General features: G+C 37.7%; 2 protein-coding genes across 3 annotated transcripts; one reads left to right on the top strand and one right to left on the bottom strand.

Moving 5' to 3' along the window:
• The first annotated feature begins 999 nt into the window (after nucleotides 1-999).
• On the top strand, nucleotides 1,000-7,708 carry napbb (N-ethylmaleimide-sensitive factor attachment protein, beta b). Its single transcript, XM_007229702.3, has 11 exons — nucleotides 1,000-1,207; nucleotides 4,011-4,090; nucleotides 4,525-4,641; nucleotides 5,128-5,174; nucleotides 5,400-5,477; nucleotides 5,560-5,615; nucleotides 5,739-5,823; nucleotides 5,910-6,014; nucleotides 6,114-6,182; nucleotides 6,269-6,319; nucleotides 6,500-7,708. The coding sequence occupies exons 1-11, from the start codon at nucleotides 1,110-1,112 to the stop codon at nucleotides 6,599-6,601; spliced, it is 888 nt and encodes a 295-aa protein (XP_007229764.1). The 5' UTR covers nucleotides 1,000-1,109; the 3' UTR covers nucleotides 6,602-7,708.
• Nucleotides 7,709-9,132: 1,424 nt separating this feature from the next.
• gzf1 (GDNF-inducible zinc finger protein 1) lies at nucleotides 9,133-15,282 on the bottom strand. Of its 2 annotated transcripts, XM_015605208.3 has the most exons (7): nucleotides 15,022-15,282; nucleotides 13,742-13,765; nucleotides 11,767-13,071; nucleotides 11,158-11,252; nucleotides 10,917-11,084; nucleotides 10,163-10,320; nucleotides 9,133-9,838 (listed from the first exon to the last, which is right to left on the bottom strand). In XM_015605208.3, the coding sequence occupies exons 3-7, from the start codon at nucleotides 13,050-13,052 to the stop codon at nucleotides 9,164-9,166; spliced, it is 2,382 nt and encodes a 793-aa protein (XP_015460694.3). In that variant the 5' UTR covers nucleotides 13,053-13,071; nucleotides 13,742-13,765; nucleotides 15,022-15,282; the 3' UTR covers nucleotides 9,133-9,163. The 2 variants fall into 2 exon arrangements, with proteins under 2 accessions (XP_015460694.3, XP_007229765.3); XM_007229703.4 differs by lacking the exon at nucleotides 13,742-13,765 and having other exon boundaries at nucleotides 15,022-15,273.
• Nucleotides 15,283-22,628: the final 7,346 nt, after the last annotated feature.

Below are 22,628 nucleotides of genomic sequence, written 5' to 3'. Positions count from 1 at the left end.
AATTGCAATGGCTTGTGAACTGCTGTAACACTTGAATGACTACTGACAGGCACCCCCGGCTGTGACTAGGCATATATTGCCATCTGCTGTGCAATAGCGCTAGTGCATTTTATTTATATATTTATTATGGTCTTGCTGCAGTGCCTTTCTGTTGCAGTCCGCTGTAGTTATCAGTGCACTGAAATAATAAGGACACTTTCAGCCAAGTATCAAATAATAAATCTGAAGAAATACATTTCCAGCAAAAAAATACAGATGGTCATCCAGAGAAAACATGGTCAAGAGCTAGTTAATGAGCTAGACTATCAATATAGGGTATTTTTTATTTAATTATTTATTTATTATTATTATTATTAATATTATTATTATTATGTATTTGCTTGACCAGCTGGTCTTGAGCCAATTATTATTTTGCACATAAAGGGTTACACACAATTTCTGCCATTTCTTTGCTAAGACATAATTACATGCACAAAACAGTGTTGTAGAACTGCCTGATGTTCATGTGAAGCTTTAGAAAAAAGTGGAAAATGTACAGAAATAAAAGTACACTGAAAAATTGCAATGTGAGTGTACATGAATTTCAAGTGAGAAGTAGTTGCAAATTAAAATAGTTCTGTAACTGTAAAAAGCAGAAGTATTTATGTAACATATATGAATGAATTGCAATAACTTACCCTGTTTACATCAAGCCAATTGAAAATGCTCTTTTTATTTATGTGTTAATAAAGAACACAATTAAACAAACAGAAAAATCTCAAATAAACAATACTTCCCATGCTATTTTTCCTGTACGTGATTTATATCATGGTAGTCCATTTAAGCACATATATATGTTCTTATCTACGGCTGTATTACGCAATGGGGTTTCGGTCGTGTGTGGGAGTTGTAGTGCGCGTCGTTTCGTGGAATACTGGCGGACAGACGGAGAGAGACGTTCCAGAGAACTACAACTCCCAGGATGCCGTTAGTCGCGGGTTCTACGCCCACGTCAAGTAAACCCGTCGGCAGTAATCCCCAGCTACAGTAGCGACACAGAGCGGGTTATACGGAGCGCTGCGGAACATTAAGTTTATACGCCTGTTCTTCTGATCGCTTACTGAAACAGAATGGACAATTCGGGCAAGGAGAAAGAGGCCATTCAGCTGATGGCTGATGCGGATAAGAAAGTGAAGTCGTCCGGCTCTTTCCTAGGAGGGATGTTTGGGTAAGATTAGCTGGAGTGGATAACGGTTGGTTCGTTAGTTAGCTTAGCTAGGTTAACCTGTCTACCCGGTCAGACGCCGTGTTCTGAGTTTAATAACGCGTTTCTGTCTGTAAACACCAGCGGTTTCAGTATATTAAAATCTGATCTGGTAGTAGTGTATGTCAGTCAGTCGGTCAATGAGCACTGCCGCTGCTGTCTGTGTGTTCTCTAGTGTCAGTGTTTACACAGCGCTCCAGCTGAAAGTGCTGCAGGCTAGTGAAGCTCTAGCCAGCTGGAGGAGTCGTGAGCAGACCGCTACCTAAAGCTGTGTGTGCGTGCGTGCGTGCGTGTGTGTGTGTGTGTTGTGGGGGAGGATTTACCACCCAGACACTGCATACAGTATAGATGTTGCTAAAGTAAACCTGACAACCTGTACAAATCGTTAACGTGCCTCTCATTAAACTTACTGAACAATAAACACGACGCTAGTTAACAATAGCTAAGCTAACTCATTTAATTTAGTTCTTTTTTTTACGCCGGGTGTTCCGTCGAGTTCTGTTAAACATCGATACCTGCTTCCTAAAGGCACTGCGCATGCGCTGTCTTGCACGTTTTAATTATTTCTCGCGTTTTTCTGTGTATTAAACAAATTTTACTCACTGTTATTGTACAAAAGTATAAATGGAAAAAAAATAATAACAATTATTATTAAAAACAAAAACAAAAGCAGTTTGTAATGACCTCTCACTGCAATACTATACTATGATACAGTGATTTATGCTAGCCAAATATACCAACCTAAATCTACTGAGACTTTTACTGGGAACATGCCTTAATATAGTGCTTCTTTTGTATTTTTACAATTAGATATACACTAGGGTAGCACAGTTTGACAGGGTAGCACAACTCGACAGAACACCGGCTTCTTGGCTACTGAAATGATCCGTTCCACCTTAAATGATGCAGGCTGTAGTTAGTTAACCTAGGTTAGCTTAGCCGATGCAATATTTAAGGTGGAATTGAACACTGGGCATAATAAACCTCAGTAAGTTGGTGTAAAACCGCGTTTCCAGCATGTAAAAAGTTAAATTAACATGAAGTTAAAACTTTATTAGCTCAAAATGTAGCTACATACACTGAGCTGGTTTGATGACCGCCTGTTTAGTTAACTAGCTAGTTAGCTAAGCTAGGCTACTGCTGTATCTAAGCTGTTTTGCGCAGTACTGAGTTTAACGTGCCTCTCAGCTGACCCACAACATTAAACACTACACTATATCTATAATCCATTTTATTCAGTCAGTATTATACACCGGCTTCTTAGGTACTGGAATTATCTGTTCCACCTTAAATGATGCAGGCTGTAACGTTCGTGTACCTAGGTTAGCTAGCCGATCCACTATTTAAGGTGGAATTAAATTAACAATAAACACTGCACTATCTATAACCCATTTTATTTAGTTAACATATTTTAACTACTTGAATTGTTTATACCACCTTTAATGAAGCAGCCTGTAGTTGTGTAGGCAGTGCACTACTTAAGGTGGAATTGAACACTGGACATGAACGCCTACCTTTAATGGGTAAACTCGTCAGTAAGTTGGTGTTAACCCGTGTCTCTAGCGTGTAAAGTTATACTAACATATAATTAACTACTTTATTAGCTAGTTAGCTACACTGAGCTGGTTTGGCGACCGTCTGGTTGAGCTGTATGTAGTTGTAGCTGTTGGCTGTGGGTCTCTGCTGCTGTATCTGTTTTACGCAGTACTGGCGCAGTTTCACAGCGAGGCACTGTAGCCAGGATGTGTAGCTAACGTTGTGTTTTAGAAATGGCCTGCTTGATTTATTAGCTGGGTTATAAGGCGAAGCAAATATATACAAGGACGTAAGTTAACTAACCACAGCTAATGTCCTGAAAGAATAAATAGTGTTAAAGTAGTGATAGTTTCCTCTGAATTTGCTGTGCTGTAGATACTGCTGTTCATTTCATGTTTAACGTCTAACAATCAGATTATATGGCCACACAGATACTGTTTGTTAGCTGTATATAAGAATTAGATTCAATATATAACAATACACGTTCTATCAGAGCTTTAGATGTATGTGTAACCTGCAGTGTGGGGGAGTCTCATTGATTATGAAGCTCTGATGATGGCCTATTTGTGTTTCCCAGGAGCCTGTGAGCCTCAATCTGGGTCTCACATCAGTCAGCTGACACTCACCAACAAGCATAGATTCTTAAAATGTTCAAGAAATGAGATCATTACACTGGTCTATGTAGAAATACTGTTTAGTTAGAGCAGATACACAAATTACCCCCAAAGAGCCCATGGTGACGTATGTGTCACAGACCTTTTAAAAGAGGTGGACATTTCCATACAGCACTTTGTCTATGACTTTAACTCAGGTTTAAGTTAAATTCTTAACTGACACATACTGAACATCACTACAGGACAGTGTGTTAATGTGTGAGGTCATCTGATCTTATTTACAGAATATAGGAGTCCTAGGTTAGTGCTGAAGATAAACTAGCTCCTAGTTTTAAACGTTTATTTTTGCTTCTGCATGTGTGTTCCAACCTTTTTAACAAATTAAATGTTTTATGTTCCACATAACTGGTTGACATTATTTATAGAACAAAATGTTAAAAAACAGGTTATGAAATTGCTGTTGTGTCATTTATGTTGCATTAGGATTTAATCTTACAAAAATGTACAGTCCTGTGCCCACAATAAGAAGAAACTTGAACTGCTCACTGAATTCATCTGTTCAATTTGAAATAAATAGATTTGTCTTTAAACTGTATGCCATTTCTTCCAAATTTTAGTGGGAATCACAAAGTTGAGGAGGCCTGTGAAATGTATGCCAGAGCAGCCAACATGTTCAAGATGGCCAAGAACTGGAGTGGTATGTGATGCTGCCTTCTTTAAAACATTTAATATTTGCATAACTTAAAAAAAAAAGAAAGTAACTGGGGCCTGTGTTGGCAACTGCACATACACTGACATGCTAAATTGTGGAACTTGGGACTAGTTTCACGCCTAAGACTCTAAGGTCTCAGGGAGCATGCAACCTGAAGAACATTAAAGCAGTGATCTGAAGAGTGATGTGTGTGTGATGGCTTTTGTCTGTTCACACAGACAATCCTAGCTAGTTGCTGCTGGTCACAGTCATTACCACATTACCATTGTGCTGTCCACTTTAACATACTGCCAGTATGGAACAAGGACTATTAAATGTCTGCAATTTGTGGAATGTTTCATTGAAAATCTGAGATTATATTTTTTCTTGTGTCACCACAATGTTATAATTTACAATCTTGTCTTTTTGTTGCTCTTCAGCTGCAGGAAATGCTTTCTGCCAGGCAGCCAGACTTCACATGCAGCTTCAGAACAAACATGATGCAGCCACCAGTTTTGTTGACGCTGGAAATGCCTTCAAGAAGGCTGATCCACAGGGTGAGGGCAAATGAGGAGTCTCATTGATTTCATGCACTTGTTGTGATTAACAAATCAATACATGACAAAAGAAACATGTCACAGGCTGTAATGTGGAGATTTTGCATTACAATCTTTATCAGTCTAACCCACACATTCCCAGGTTCAGTCCTGTCCAGTATATTTTAATGTTTTTTCTGATTCAATCACGCATCATTTAACTCTTTAATTATTAACACTTGAGGAAATTGGTTTGTTACAGCAGAGAAACAATAAAATTTGCAGGACAGAGAAAACAGCAGAACCAGGGTTTGGAAACACTGAAATCACTAATGTCTTGTATTTTACTGACATTTCTATTATACTTCAGGAGGTTTATGTCTAAAGGTCTTATTGCATGTCTGTGTCTGTTGGGTAAAATACGTTTTGTGTCATTTTTTCTGAGCTTTTAACATCACTGCATGTGGCTAACTTTTCCTTCCTTGTTTTCTTTAATGCGTACCATAGAGGCCATCAACTGCTTAAATGCAGCCATCGATATTTATACAGACATGGTAAGATGAAGGTAGACTCTATATTCTCAGTGCAGACTAGGCAATGGACATGTATGTGAGAATAACTCTTTCAAATGCTACCTTTCTTTGCTCCAACACCCTGTAAAGGTGGTTCTTGATGGGGTTATCAAAGCTCGAAGCTTTTTTTTTTTTTTTGTATTAAACCAGTAATACAAAGCACATGAATTGTTCTGACTACATGTTCACCTATTGTTTTTCCCTCAGGGACGATTTACCATTGCAGCCAAACACCATATCACAATTTCAGAGGTGTACGAGTCAGAACTGGTTGATATCGAGAAGGTATTTGCATATTAAGAACATGCATTTTTAGAAAGCCTAAATAAATATAAATGCACACAACCAATGCTTTTGTTTCTTTTAGGCAATTGCACATTATGAACAGGCTGCAGACTATTACAAAGGGGAGGAGTCAAATAGGTTAGTCATTGCAGCTTATTGTCATTGCCCTGTTTAATTAGTATTTTTTAAAGAATACAGAATTGCCCCCATTAAATCAAAAATATTCTGATCCCTTTTTTTGTTGCCTATTTTATTTGGTAGCTCTGCAAACAAGTGTCTCCTGAAGGTTGCTTCATACAGTGCCCAGCTGGAACAGTATCCAAAGGCCATTGAAATCTACGAACAGGTATCTGTACAGTATGACACCTGAAAAGATTTAGTACAATATTTCACCACACTCACTTTAACAAGGTCTTGTTTTAATGTTTTTAGGTTGGAACAAACACTATGGACAACCCTCTGCTGAAATACAGTGCCAAAGAATACTTCTTCAAAGCCTCCTTATGTCACTTCATTGTGGATGAGCTCAATGCAAAGGTTGGTGTTGGTATCAAAGAGATTTTAGAACCTCAGTAGTGAGGATCGTGTGGGTTTAACTTATGTTTTTGTCTTTGCCTGCTTTCTTTAAACCTACAGCTCGCTGTTGAGAAGTATGAGGAAATGTTCCCAGCATTTTCTGATTCAAGAGAGTGCAAACTTTTAAAGGTTTGTAAAACCAGTTCCTAAAGATTTTTTTTTTATTTTAACATGAGAATAATTCCATTAAATGAATTGCATGTTTCTTTTTCCAGAAACTTCTGGAGGCCCACGAGGAACAGAATGCAGAGGCTTTCACAGAAGCAGTAAGACCTATATTTGAACTCCTTCACCTGAATTGTTCTTATATATATATATATATATAAAATATGCTTTAATTTATAGCACAAATGATTCACATCATTACTTAGGATTCTTTGAAGAACCTAAATAAAGAAGGTGTTGCCGAATTTAATTTAATTATGTGTTTCTTCCTTCTACACCAGGTGAAGGAGTTTGATTCTATTTCACGTCTGGACCAGTGGCTAACCACCATGCTCCTGCGCATTAAGAAAACCATCCAGGGTGATGAGGGGGACTTGAAGTGAAATGTAGAGCTGGGGGAAACCATCCAAGGCATGACACCCCCTCCCCGAAACATTTCATATCATTTTTGTGCAATGGCCAAGTTCAGGTTTCCCAGTACGATATGTTAAGATTTATTGCTGCAGCGTTTATAGCGCACATATAAACATATTACATTGATTTCGTACATTATTTTTAACATTAATATTAGGCTTTCCAACATTAGACCTGGTTTGGGCTGCTAAATCTCAGGCTCCCTGTTTTTATAATGAATGTTTTTTCTGAATACACAAAGTGGTGTAGTTCAGTGTCGGGATCAGCCAAGGATAAACTAGGGACCTGAGAAGTTGGCTGGTTAAGTAATCACTGGATTGTGGATTGCTAGTGCTGCATGACATGTACAAATGTAATTATGGTGTCAGAAGACCAGAAATATTTTAAAGTAGATTGAAATTTGTTTGATTATTTATTTATTTTATTTGTGCAATCTGTACTCATCCTATTTCTGTCAGTACCTCTACAGCTGTGTAGGCCTCATGTCTCCTACGGAAATCTATGGGTTTGTCAGTCTTAATTTAATACTCAGTTATGTTAATGTTCTACAAAAGTGTAACACATGTCAGAGTAATGAAGTATAAACAACGTTTATTTCTTAATCCTGTCACAATGTTCAAATTAGTAATGTTTCTTTATGTTTTATTTATGTTTCTACTTTCTCTCATTTATATCTGACCTCACTCATTGGTTTGCAGGTTGCACACCACTTACATATACAACTGAAGGCAAACACTTGTTGCTCCATGTTTGTTAGCATATTCAAACTATGAACGATTTGTGAAATCCCTGTATAACCTGTGTCGATGTGCTATGTGTTGTGTTGTGAATTCATCTGTCATGCAGCACTTATGCTAGTGCACTCTCCATTTTGGTGGTCCTTAGCAGCGCATGTCACAGTGTGTCTGTGTATTAGTGATGATATTTAGTATCTCACTGTATCTATAGTTTTTAAAAAGCCATCACTAGAGGCAACCTACTTATTTATCTAGGTTCTTTCTGACTGAGTAATTGATCTACTGCTGAATGTCTGTATGAAAGCACAGAAATAAAGGTCTGATATTAAAAGAAACAAATCTAGAAGTGATTTAGGTTTAATTCATGATTGATTACTTCCAAATGTGTAAAGAACACAGGTTACACTCACCACACGCTTTTTAGAAAGACCTAAACACCTCAATTATGCTCCATAGTGTCTGTCTGAGTTTAAGATTAGCTGGTTTGAGTGTTTCTTGTAAATACTGAGCAGGGAATTTAAGCACAACAGGGTTTAATCATAATGGTGTAGTAATGAAACTTTGACGACCACTTTGTACAACTGTGGTGAGCAGAAAAGCATGCATAATGAGTCAATACTTATGCCTCATGGACTATAATAGAACAAGAACAGAAAGCTAAGGCAGCAGTTTATGCACACTTACCAATACTATACAATAAAATGAAAAAACAGCCTTTTCTGATGAAACTCATTTTCTATTGATGAACACAACAGCATGAAAACATGGATCCAAACTGTCTTGTCTTAACAGTCCAGGGACCTCATGTACTACAGTGTATGAACAAAAAACATTGCATAGGCCATGTTTTTTATGTTCACTGTCAGTACTAAATACAACTTGAATGGGAGAATGTCTGTTTCCCCATGCCAGTTTCATTTTGTATGTTCGTTTCTAATGTGTTTTAGTGTCACTTAAAGGCAAAGCTTTTAATTTGCAAATGAGAATGGCTTTTTTCTGCATCCAGAAGCTTTCAGCTCTGAGAGTACATAACATTTTTAAAAGAAGGAATTCCACAAAAAAGGTCCCATGATATTGGAGGTGGTCTAATGGTGTAAACTGCCCACTTTGGGCTTCTTAATATCAATTAAGACACTTAAATTGCTACAGTAGTGTTGCTGACCATGCACATTCCTTTCTGACCACATTTTACTTCTTAAAAACATATTTCTGCTAGAAAAATTACAAACAAGACAACTGTTTAATAATTGTCCCAGTAACAGCTCTGAATTCAATAAAACACATTTGGGACATGATAGAATAAATGATTTAGAGGTTGAAAGTGGTCACGAAAAACCTGGATGCAGGATTGAAATGTGATTATGAACAAGCACTAGAATCTCTTTGGAAAATATAAAACAAAATTGTGGAATAAATGCTACAATTAATTTAGGGCTGTTTTTAGAGGCCCCTTTCAGTATTAGTATAGTGTTCCTAATAAAGTATTAAATGAGTGTATACACGCACACATATTATACACACACTCTTTACAGCAGAGAGGAATGATAGTAAAAATACTGTTACTTTCCTATGAACTCAATGATCTATATTTCTACATGTATTACATTTACATTCCATCTACATCATTTCAGTACAACATCTACCTTCTACACTGTGAAAAACGAATAACAGAAATAGAAATAGTCTAAAATTACTATTTCAGATGAGGTTTGTACGTAATATATTTTCTTAGAAAAGCAATGATATGATTGTATTACACAGTGTAGGGAAAAAGCCAATGATGTAGGTTTAAATTTAATCTTCTGTAGAGGCCTCTATGGCTTCTGCTTTTGCTGTAGGCTGCACATTATCAGACATTTCCTCTTGGGTGTCTAAGTTTTGTCCCTGTTTAGCTCCCTCCACCACTGACTGTGGCTTTGTGCATTCAGTAGGCAAACTGACTTCAGTTGGTACCAGAAGGGCTTCTGTGTCTGTGTCTCCTGACACCAACACAGCCTCTGAAACCGTGGCTTGGTCAGACTGGGGGACTGCGACAGTAAGTGCTGTTGACTCGGAGATGGAATGTGCAACAGAGATGGGAATGGAAAAAGGAACGGTAACAGGAATTCCAACAGTAGAACTATCCAGAGAAATTACACTGGCTCCATCAGCGGCGACAATGGGCTGCAGCTGTGTACCAGCAGGCACCTCAGTTTGGATCACTGCGAGGCTTCCCAGTGCTCCATGGCTGACCAGCGCAATGGTGCCTGGGCCAGCCCAGTCCCCAGAGATGGTCACTGGCTCTTCAGACACTGTCACTATCTCCTGGGTCTGATCTTCACTCTGTTTCTCCTCTTGATTGTGTTCTTCTTCATTAATTTCTTCTGCCTTGTTCTTGTCAGAGGAACCTTTTTGTGTCTTGATGCGATCTTCTACATTACCCTCCAGCACAACCAGATAATTCTTCCAAGGAGTGTCCTTGTCGTGAGTCTGTGAATTACAGAACAGCATGTCTGAACAACATTCAAGCAGAAAAGGGGAAAGAAATCATATACTTGATATATTTCAAGATTAAGTTCTGGAAAATGTAAGTGTAGCCAAAAACATATTTTCTTATACCATCTTATACAATATCATAACAAACAGACAAAATAAGAACTGGTACAAAACTACTGAAAATAAATCTTGAACTCTAATTATTTGTAAACCTCTTTTACTAGTTACCACAGTGGAGATGCAAGGTTGTGTTACAGCATCAACTATTTTAACGAGTGAACTTTAAACATTGTTAAACAAAGCTTTCCGACTGCTCACCATGGCATGCCTGCGGACAGTAGACTTGTCTGTAAAGGTCCGGCCACACACGCTGCACATGTATGGCTTTTCTCCTGTGTGTATTCTTTGGTGTCTCTGAAGAGCGTTCAGCTGGGTGAACTGCTTGTCACACTCCTTACAATGGTAAGGCCTTTCACCTAAAAAAAGAACAGTAGAACAAATAGTTTGAATCATCGTGTATATATCAATATATCATCATGTATGTCATCAATATTCTGCTGAACCTACAGTTGATGTGCTACACTGTAAACTGACATGCCAAAGTCATGGGATAGCAGTATTTGATATCCTGCAGTTCTGCAGCATGAGACATCAAAAGACAGCTTGGGAATGTCCACATCTGTCTAAGTTGTGAGGTAATATCTTGTGAATAACTGCAAACACTGGCCAGCAGAGTTTAAGCAAGGCTTGATAGTAGGATAGACAGATTGGGATATTTCATTTCCAAAACTTGAGCAGAAAAACAGACTTATTTGGTGGTACAGAGGTTTTCTTTCATTAACGCATAACCTTTGGTTTGCTCACTGGGAATTTTATGTTTAAGTTCCACAAATTGCTGATTTCTTGTCGTATTACTGGACACCTGCAAAGCTGCCACAGTGTCGCATGTAGCGGGAGTATGTCATAGAAGACAGTGTAAAGTAATAAGTAAAATTCCTGACCAGCAGCATCTGGCTAGTTTCTGTCCCAGGACATCTGGCATATCATGTAAATGTGTGTTGTGAACCAGTACCTGTATGTATTTTCATATGCTGATGAAGGGAGTTTCGTTGAGCAAATGCTCTTCCACAGTTGTCACACTTGTAAGGCTTGAAGCCAGAGTGGATTCTGGCATGGTGTTTCAGGTATTCTTTAGATGCAAAACTTTTCCCACAGTTTTCACACATGAAGGGCTTTTCTCCTATAGAAAGAAACATCATTTATTAAGAATTGTCTTAATACACACTGAGTGTACAGATCATAACTAAACGTACCTGTGTGGCATCTCTTATGGTAGGCCAACATGTGGTTCTGGGTGAACTTGGCATCACACATATCACAAGCAAAAGGCTTCTCACCGGTGTGGATCCTGTGAACCATGCAGTAACATTTTTAAGGTCAACAGAAATGGAAGTACTTACAGTTCCTTCTTTACATTCCTAGCCATACACAAATGTACAAGTTAGTTAGCCTTTAATGATACTTACTGGTATGTCTATAATGAGTTTGCCGATGATATGTTTTAGAGAAATGGCGATATAGTATTTTGCATAAAGTAAAATGTTAAAATATCAATATTTATTTTTAACACCTAAATACAACATAATATATTTAAATAATTAATAGCTAACTGTCTTTGTAAGTAAGCATGTTAATGATTTGGTCAACTGAACTGCACTGTGTTGTCTGAGATAAAGTTATCATGCTGCTCATTTAATTATGATGTTTCCAACAACGTGCAGACAGAGAGATAGATAGATAGATAGATAGATAGATAGATAGATAGATAGATAGATAGATAGATAGATAGATAGATGCTGGTGTGTGTGTGTGTGTTGGCCTCCAGTCAGTATACTGTACAGTGTATTAGATGTAACTGTTACCTCTGATGTGTTCTTAGTGCAGAGCTTTGGGAGAACCTGGCTTCACACTCGTTGCAGCTGTAGGGCTTGTCACCGGTGTGTGTTCTCTCATGCAGAGTGAGGGCTGTTCTGGAGCTTAATGATTTACCACAAATTGTACAGTAGTAGCGCTCAGTTCCACCCTCATGGACCTGCCGCCTGTGTCTCGTCACATCCTTCTTGCGTTTAAAGGCCTTCTTACAGACGTCACATGGAAAGAGCCTGTCGTCATTGTGCACATGCCGTTTATGGATTTTAAGGTTGCAGCGGTTGGCAAAAGTCTGCTGGCAGATATCACAGCGGTAGGTAGTGTCAGTCTCAATGCCATGACTAACTTTGACATGCTTCAGGTAGCTCTTCTCATAGCGAAATGAACGACAGCACTTTTGACAGTCATATTTGGAACTACCCGACTTTTGTTCCTTTTCAGCCTCATCTGTTTCTTCTTTGGCTTCAGCTGGCAGGAACTCAGGGTCATGAAAATCTTCATCTGCTAAATCAATGTTGAAACTACCAGCCTCAGACCCACTGTCCATAAGGGCCTCATTCTCAGGAAAAACCTTATCACTAGCTTCTTTGGACTCACAAATGTTTAATGGCTCTTCTTGTGTTGTTCTTGTCTCTGATTCATTGGGACTTTCTGTGATGTCCAATGCCTCAGACTGGGCTTGTGACCTGCGGCCAGTCTTTTTTTTGTCGATACTGACAAAGACTTTGCTGCCTGCTAACCTGCTGCTACTCCTCCTACCCTGTGCCCTTTCATTTTCCGCCTCTTTAGTGTGGATGACTTTCATCTTTTTTCTCATACCTAATGATTCAGTTGTTTGCTTTTCTGGCCTCCCTCTTTTTGCTTTTTCTTTCCCTTTCTGTGTGTTTTCCAAAATATAATTCAGAAGCATTGAATCACAAGCCTCCACTAAGTTTTGGCAGTCCAGCTGCTTCGCCATCAGCAATATGTGGCTAAGGTAGCTCTTTTCCACTTCCATTTTCCCCGAATATGCGTATTCTAGAAATTTGGCAAAGGCTTTGGGTGCAAAATCATTTAAGAATATTTTATTCACTTGTTCATTCGCCAAGATGCAGGTCTTGAAATAGCCACTGGATGCGGCAAGTATTATCTGGTGGGCCTCAAATTCTTCCAGCTGACCTTGGAAATCAACCTGCACTGTGATATCACACAGATCACCATTGGCCCTTAGGTTCCACATTGCCTCAAGCAAATTTTCCTGATAACAGCTGGATACCAGCTGAACCACTGGATCACTCATCGTTATTCCCTTTGTGAAACTGTACAAATAAAACAAAAGAAAGACAGAAAGCTCATGTCAAAATTCATCATTCACTGCATATTTTACACAACTAAAAGTAATAAAGAAAGTAACAAAGTAACAATCTTTTTTGTTATCTGTAGATCTCACTGAAGTAAATTCCTGGGTGACAGACTACTTTAACTCCACTACATTTCCAAGTCATCTTATTTTTACTCCAATACATGATGCAACCTGCAAAAAAATGGTGTTCTGTTATGAATAGGGAACCAGGAATGAAACTCAAATCTTGTTACAAATATAACAGGACATTAGAGCCATAATATGGTATTTTTACTTTTTGTAAAGGGTACATTAATTTTTTGTTCATTTGAGGACAAATACTTTTGTGTGTTTACTCAAGTGGAGGACTAAGGGAGGCACTAATTTAACTGGTGTGAAATTTTACTTTGGTATCAATAATTAGTCAGTTTATGGACAGAGGGGGTAGCTAACTGGTCACAATAATATAAAAAATGCGTGAGTTGAACCTTTTAGAACAGTAGTTCTCAAACTTTCTAGACCAAGTATCACTAATGACTAAACCAAAACTTTAAAGTACCTACACAGCATTTCACAGAAACACAAAGTAAGATAAGATGTGTAATCCACACATATGCATGTCTTATCTTTAACCTATTGTTCTTCACCTGTTGCATGTCTTCTTTTGCAGTCTGTAAGTTAACACAAAATGTAGTTTGGTTATTGTTTCTTGTAAATACAGGATTCCTACTGAGACATCTGAGAAAGATTTAGACAACAAGAGCACCAACCAGTGAAGTAGCTATAGTGTTTACTACATTATTTAACTATTAACTGTAAAGCAGAAACTGTTTTGAACTATTCATGATTGTGTTACACAGGGATTTACTCTAGGGTCAATGAACCGGAGGTTAATGATTATAAAGCTTTAGTTCTGAAAGGACTGAAGGTAAAGCACTGAACACATGTAGATAACGTTACAAAAATTACAAGTGGAAACGTTATAGATTTCAGTCCTTAATATGTTAATGCAAGCAAAATATACAGCTCTAGACAAAAAATAAGAGACCACTTAAAATTATGAGTTTATTTGATTTTTACCAAATTAAAAAAACTCTGGAGTATAATCAAGAGGAAGATGGGTGATCACTATCCATCAAACCAAGCTGAACTGCTTGAATTTTTACACCAGGAGTGACAAAGTTATCCACAAGCAGTGTGGAGGACTGGTGGAGGAGAACATGCCAAATGCATGAATAAAAACCAGGGTTATTCCACCAAATATTGATTTCTGAACTCTTTCTAATTTAAGACATGGCATTTAATCAGATAACGACATGTCAGGGGGTAACGTTAAGTTAATTTAAGTGAACGTCTCCGAGCGATATCTCGGTTGTTTGAGTAATACTCATCCTACAAAAGCTAATGCGTAGGAATAGAAAGCGATAGCTTAGCTAGTTACTAGCTTACTAGTTAACGGACTCGCTTGTAACATGTTTGTTTTTGAATCAGCTCAAATGCTAGCCAGTTAGCTCATCTTGCTAACCTAGCTAGCTAGCTGAAGGCCATATTTACAGCTATCGTGAAGCATTTTATTATATATTTTATTAAGCGTCCGTGTGAGAGGTGACTCGGGTTACTAGAAAGGTTTAGCTACATTTCTGCACTGTCTTGTAGTTAGCTAGCTAAGCTAGGTTAGCGAACTGTTTAGTTAGCTAGGCTAGCTGGCCATGGCTTTATACAAACTAGCCAGCTTGCTAATCAGTTAGCAGTAATAGCTTAGCTTCAGCGAGCGAGGAGTTTATAACAGAGCGAGAATAAGAGCCTGGAAACGGCGTCAAACTCCAGAAAATAACAGGGGTAATTAAGCAGGACTGAGCGCCCTGTTTGCCTGCAGGACGGCGGTCCTGTGTGTGGATGGTTTACATGGTTGTTAGAAATGTCTTACCGTAAGCTCGGTAGAATGGCAGCCCTGCACAAATCCACAGCCCAGCAGAAAGTATTTCCTGTAGAAATCGCACCCAGCTACCAAACAGCCATGTTGGAGACCAAAATCCCGGCAGCCCACAGGACTCATCCCCCAGGAAAACACGGCACTAAACAGCGTTTAGCTGCCTGAAGCATAACACACACAGACACTGCTCACATTTAGTTAAAACACAGTGTTCACAGTTCAGAGCTGAACCTATTGTGAGTCTTTCTTTAACTCACAAACTTCTCATTTACACAGGTTTCAAATTTCACAGGTAAGATATGGAGGGACTACATTAGTTACTGCATTAGCTGTGAAATGTATATGAAAAAAATAGCATTCTTTTTTTATTTTTCCTATTTAGAATTTCTTACCAAAAAAATACAAACAAACAAACTTCTTAAAATCAGTAAACTTACAAAGTACCTAAGGTGATTTAATGTAAAAAAAGAAGTAATAATGTCTGACCATTACTTATTAACCCATTCAGACCTGAATTATCCACTGATGGACACAACTGTGAGAATGCTGTATTTTGTCTGTAATGCACAAAAGGACTCTATATAGCTACATAACAGATAAATCCAATTAACTAAATTTTTTATTATTATTATTATTATTTCCATTGCATTGGAAGCCTGTGTGTAATATATTAAATTTCACATTGACCTTTTTAAATTAAAAAAACAACCCATAAACAGTTAAAACATGACTAAAAGTGTTCTAAACCCCCACGGTGACATTATATGTTTATGCCAGGGAAACGAAAACTTGCTATATGTCAGTGTTCCCTAAACTTTTTGGACATTTAGAAACTAGTATTTTTAGAAACACAGCACAGTGGCTTATCCTTAGTACAACAGTACCCACTGCTGTACTGGTCAATATAAGGGCAAGATTTGTCTTGTCAAATTTGCTTTTCTTTGATAAAGTAGTTTGTAGTACTTTGGGTTGGTAAAAACTCATTTACTGCTGTATGTTTAGATGGGTGCCCTCTCACCATACAATCTGGATACCCAAACGTGCACATATTACATTTTATATTATGCCCCATTTAAAAGTGGATGCTATTCAGGAAATACATCATGATGTATTGGCTGCTCAGGACATATTCCTCATAGATCAGAACTATGAGTGAACAGAGTTGCCTACAGCTACGGGAACTTAATGATCTGGCCATTGTCCAGTGGTAAGCTGACACAAATGACAAATGTTAGCATCAGTGGAGAGAACACAGAGTTCGTGATTTTCTGTAATGTTTATCTATGGCTGTGGCCTTTTAATGCTCTTAAAGCTTTAAACATCCTCACTATAAGCTGATCACTACCCCTCCCTGGAAAACTGCTCAGCTGGACTGATTATATCTGATTGCGTAATAACTGTGGTCAGTATAGACAGTGGCTGACATTTATAAGATAATGCTGATTGAAGTTCAAGTTTATTAACAGATCAAACTAAGAGCAGTTTGACGTGTTGAACAATGAGAAAGAAAACATGATCTGAATACAGTGCTGTATGCTCCACATGCTGTAGAGTAGATGAAGTATAGCACATTATATATTCATCTGCCTCTTGCTAGAGGGAAATCGCTTGGGGGGCTGACTGACAGAGATTAGAAGTTTATAAGCCTTCTAAAACCATGCATTATAATGAATATAGTCACTAAGGGAAGATCAAATCCAATCACTGTAGAGGAATGCAGATGACTTTCTCTGGCTGTTTAATTTCATACACTGCACGTTCAAGGAATATCTACAATATATGGTTTTATTGTAACTACATCAAACTGCTCTCAGCCTCACCTTCTTAATGATTCAAAAACTCTGTTACTGAAACTCACTCCTGTTACTTTTTATGTTTAGAGTAACAGGAATGAGTTCAAATATACAGAAAAAACAAGTGAGGGAACTTAATTTTGGTCTTCCCATTGTCTTCAGTAGAATGAATAGATGTAATGTCCTGTTGTAGATTTGACCAACTAGAATGTTCCAGATGTTTCAGGTGGGGTAATGTGTTACAGTAACAGGACTGAGTGATAACATAAATTTGTATTTTAACTTAAATATTGTGGCTTTATTATGAAAAAATATATATTTAAAGCATAGATGGGATTTGGAGTCACACAACAATGTAAAAAATCTCTAAAGGATTTTAATAATTATATTTCATGGTAAAGTTTATATGTAGACAGTGGGGGCAGATAACAAATGCTATTTTTTCAGTGTTCTAACTGTTTCTTAATTTTTTTTTTTCTTAAAAGTCCTTCAAGAGAGAATGTATGCTTATTAACATTTTTAAAGTTATTTTGTGTGCACATTCATACATGTCATTTCCTGGGGACAAAAATGGCACAGTTTCAGCTAAATATGCCAAAGACATTTTATGATACACAATATCTATTGTGATATTTTTTTATATGCAGAAACAATGCATCAGATAACATGACTAATTACACATTTTGTATTAAACAGTGCAGTTGGTCAGTTATTTTAAACATCAGTGATATTCACAATTACTCAAAAAAGCATATTGTGTATAATAATAGTACAAAATATTAAGATACAATACAATATTGTCCTGTTGCCCATCTTTTCTTTATAGCCTCACCTAAACCTTTATGTGAATCTGTTTTGTAATCTTTGTTCCCATAAAAGCATGGCCACCACATCAGTGTCAAAATGAGACATGTACAAATCAAATAAGACTGACTGTTTAATAGGACAGCAGCATTTAAGCATAGGACTGGATTTATTTGCTGGTAATCCACTTTATCTAATCTGTTTAGTAATAAATTACATTTACGTTTTTTACATTTCTGACTTCTAGAAGGTTTAAAAGTAATCAGATATATTCTGGATCAGAGCCTACAATTATCAAACTTCTTAAAGTAAAAAGGCTGACTTTGGATTAGTGTACACATTTTGTTAGATATCATTGGGTTTGACTGATAAGATGTAATCTTAGAACTGTATTTTAAGGGTTCTTCAAATCCAGGCCTTAAATCTCAGTGTCTAGTGGAGTTTCTGCATAGACATTGTAATATGTATCATGAGTATTGTCATAATTGCTTTAAAATAATGATTTCCATTTGATTTTTAGTCATTGTGCCTAACAGTACTGTTTACGTGTACATATTAGGGGTGTGCCATATCGTATTGTACGTGATAATATCGCCAACAATTTTGAATATCGTGAGCGATATTATACCCAGAAATATCGTGCCATATCACCCAACCCTAATTATCGCATAAGAGTACTACTTTTTTGCTGTTTTTAGCAAAAGAAAAATTCACACTGTTCTCATTTCACATTATATATCTACTAGAGACAGATTATATCTGTCCAGTATCATTTATTTTACTTTAATCCTGGATATATGGAGATATTTGGAGTGCATTACTAATATCATGGCATACTGGATCATTGACTTCTGTTACAAATCGGATAAAATTCTTTTTTTATATCGTATTGGATGCAATAATACAATTCTAAATATTTTTTTCTAATTCAGTGTTGTCATATCGCCAAAAGTATCGTTATCATGAAAATACCATAAAATGTCGTGATATTATTTTAGAGCCATATTGCCCACCCCTAGTACATATATAGAAATGTGTTTTCATTCAGTAGTTGTAAATGAAAAGGAAGAAATAAATAAAGGTTCCAAAAACCACATCTGTCTCCCTCAGAAGTAGTTTGTGGGCCACTAGTAAATGCTAGCTGTTACCCAGTTTCAGGCCACATTATTGTTGCTATCAGAGAATCTTTTAATTACCAAGTTTAGTCATTGTGTTTGAGCAGGGCCTGTGTTTGAAAAACCCTGGTGTACTTACTCTAAAATGTGTGATAAATATTGCACCCTTGAGATGTTGTGCCTGGAACTGAAATTAGTGCTTAGTTTGCACAATTGATGAAGTCCTTTATCTTCTTCCTTCAATACTGTTTAGAGTGCCAGGGCCTGTGTTTAGCCTTATAGGCCTATTAAATTATTGCAGTACAATTTGCACATTTAGGTGCATGATATATGATACTGCCAATACTGAATATTCCTAGTCCTAAATAAAGGAGCCAGAGTGGGTCAAGTCTGTTTGTGCCCACATGGGGTCACTGTTGCACACAAATGCATGACTGATTCGGAGCGGAGAGCGATTTTGAACACAGTGTGCTTGTAGAAGAGTGCAGGTACAGTCTAAAAATGTCATGAACATGCCCGGTGAAAAGAATTAATTATAGTGCAAGCCATATTGACCTGGCAATATTTATATAAATTGGACAAAAAATAGTAAGTGAGAGTAGATACCTACATAGAGAGTAAGATGGTTCAACAATCACATTTGTTAAACTACAAATATTAAAAATATAAAAACTTACCTAAATATAAAGATTATTAAATGTATCCAGTCAACAGAAGAGCCATGCCAAAATGGCAGAAATCATTAGGCTTTCCAAATTGTTTTTAAAAAAGACTCTAAAAGCAGCTTTATTGTATTTCAGTTCCACTCGTCTTCTATGTTTGTTATTTATTTTCTGTGAAAATAAGAAGAAAACTGGACTTTTCCTAAATAATTAATTCAGGCCATGTTTGATCTCACAAATAAGATGCAAGTTTAGAGCTTCCCATTGCAGTCCCAGTAGTGTTCTGCTGCTGTGTGTTACTCCAGGATTCACCAGGGGGGCAGCTGGGGCTGCCAAGCCATTTTTATTGACATAGGAAATCCATACGCCTTACATTTCGCTTAATGAGTTCTGCAAGTGCACGGCTCCTTCCTGTGACTCATTCTGCACTTGTGTGGACCGGAGGCTGTGGTTTTCCATTTACCACTGGACCCCAGCCACGGTGTCTGCAAGTCTGCGCTGCTGTAACCCTGCACGCTTTCAAGTCGGCCAGCCAACAACGAAACTGTCCTCCTGCTCAAAACAATGCACCCCGTCTGCTATGCTTCATTGTGTTACTGTTTGGCCTGTTGAGGCATCGTGTCGTGTCACAGACAAGAACTGACAAGAACTGAGCTAAGGTCACAGTGTTTGTCTGAGCGTGGCTGAATTCAGGGCTATTAATCCCAGGTTGTGCATGAAAACATTCCAACCATCAGGGAGAGTTCCTTTGCCTGAAGGCTGTTGCTGTGGTGGCTGGCTGATTGAGTGTGTGCAGTTATAGCACCGTGGAGACGTTTCCCCTAGAGAACTATTACAAACCTGAATGTTGAAAGTGATATAGATGAGGTGACAGCCAAAAGGCCGGTGCATTGTGACCCTAAGGTACAAGCATTCAAAGAAATTGTAGTAATATAATAGTCAAGCATGTGAAATTTATTGCAGCGTTGTAGCAGAAATTGCCAGTGCTCAGACTGGGCCTCTAAACACTAAATCAAGGATCCATTGTGTTTACTGACTGAGTAGAGGTCACAAGTATAAATATTCCAGGTGATGCAATGGTGAAATGCAAACGAAGCAGCAAACTTTCATTGATGGAAATATGTATATAAAAAGCCCCAGGCACTGAAAATACGCAGACTATTTGCATGTGGTTTTGACAAAAAATTGGCTAAACAAGCAGTTGTGGGAAATTTGCGATGGTTATGAGCCTGAGTCACTGCGGATGGTTAGATTTCGGTCATTTGGGAACCTTTGTCCTTACATGACCGTGCATGGCTTTGAATTCAGTTCAACTGCTGCTGGATTGTGGTGGCTAGCAATTCAAAACAACAGAGTTTCCTGCCTGGTTTCAAATTCAACCACACTGTTAATAACCGTCCAATCACACCCTCGTCCAAGCCAGTGATCGGTTCTGGTGGTTATTTATTTTTTCACATTTTCTTTCAAACTGTGATCCCATATAAAATGCTTCAAGAAACTCAATGCTCTGCTCTCCACCCACGATGATTCACTGCTAGGGTTAGGGTTCTTGAATGGTTTGCGAGTGAGTGTACTCTAATGAAAAAAAAGCTAACTCGTAATGGATTTGTGCATTTTGACTAGCCTCTACACACGGTATATACTAGGGCAATAGTATACCTTTTGCTTTGAACCGTGCTCTTGTGAGGAACTGTATGTAAGATGAGCCTTGAATGTATTTCCAGCGTTGACTGAAGGCCCTTTATAGGTCATGATAGCTCATCACTGCTAGTATAGACAATGCATTCGTCAGCCCTATCACTGAAAGCAAACACAGCACAGCACATTGGCATAGTCGCCACCTCAACACAGGGCCCCTTCCAGAGTACACTTCCCATAAATTCAGAGAAACTAAATAAATTATCCATGCTTACGTACACTGACATACCAAATGTAATATTTCTACATGGGCCTTGTATCATGTCTCGTGACTTTTGCCATGTCTAAAGGACACTGCAATGATCTGTGGGATATATGTGTAGGACTTTCTACATTGAATTTGATGTGATTTATGCTTGTCTGTTTACACTGCAGGTCACAATTATTACCACTCAATGCAATGCTGACCACTGTGGATGGAAATGCTGCATACTGCTATTCCATGACTTCCATGGCACACCAGTATATATTGCATAATACACAGATACAGTCAGTCATGTGCATATAGTGATGCATGTCTCTTTTACAGTCTAATTTGGACAGGACTGGAAATTAGCTTGAATTGCTACAGATTAATTGTAGCAATTATTAATTGCTACAGTTTATATATAAATATATATATATATATATATATATATATATATATATATATATATATATATATAATCTGTAGCAATTTGTATTGAATAACATTTATCTGTGTTAACTCTGTCACATAAATACATTTTGAATTTTGGGACAAAGCTTTGAATCTCCATTCATGTGTTTTTTTTTTTTGTTTATTTGTTATTAGGCACATTGGCTGGACTCAAATTTAGTTTTAGTTACATTTATTAAGCAAAAATCTGTCCTTTTTGGACATTCAACATTGGTGTTCTACCAGTAGCAAATTTATTCAATAGCATTATGAAAAAGATAGACCTCTGCCTTGTGTAAGTGGCGGTGTAAACAGAATTGGCTGTATATTAAAAGTGAACGATTTTAGACATTCCATTCACAGCCGCAGGGTCAAATCAATAAATGCAACACTACAACAGTCCCTCCACCTCCAGCTAAATATAGTCAGGGGCTTGCTGAAATGAGCTACCGTATTTCAACCTGAAGTGTATTGCTGGAATCTTATTCCATTGATGAAAGGATACCTGACATTGAGGGATAACAGAATGATTCTTGCTTTTTTTCCCCTCAGCCGGGCCTCTGACTCACCGAGCCTTCTCCCTGCACCGCCGTGTCTCCTTGAGCTGTCCTTGTGATACATCTATTGTAACAGTATACAGCTCGTAAAGCTCTCAGAAACTCACTTACACACTCAAGGGCTAATGCTGACTCTAAAATTAGCCTGGAGGTGTATAAATATCAGATGTGGCATCGGTTGACTATTTTGAGCTATGGGAATTAAGTGTTACAGGATCCTGCTGGGCTATTGATCCGAGGTTTATGTGCTATTGTGACACAGTCCTTGTTGTAAACTGTACATGCATACTTTACTATATGTTTCTGTTATGGTAGTTTATTGATTGTCTTTAGTA

This window comes from Astyanax mexicanus, chromosome 1, assembly GCF_023375975.1.
Source record: "Astyanax mexicanus isolate ESR-SI-001 chromosome 1, AstMex3_surface, whole genome shotgun sequence".
In the NCBI taxonomy this organism is placed as follows: domain Eukaryota; kingdom Metazoa; phylum Chordata; class Actinopteri; order Characiformes; family Acestrorhamphidae; genus Astyanax; species Astyanax mexicanus.
This window is presented reverse-complemented; position numbering and strand designations above follow the sequence as displayed.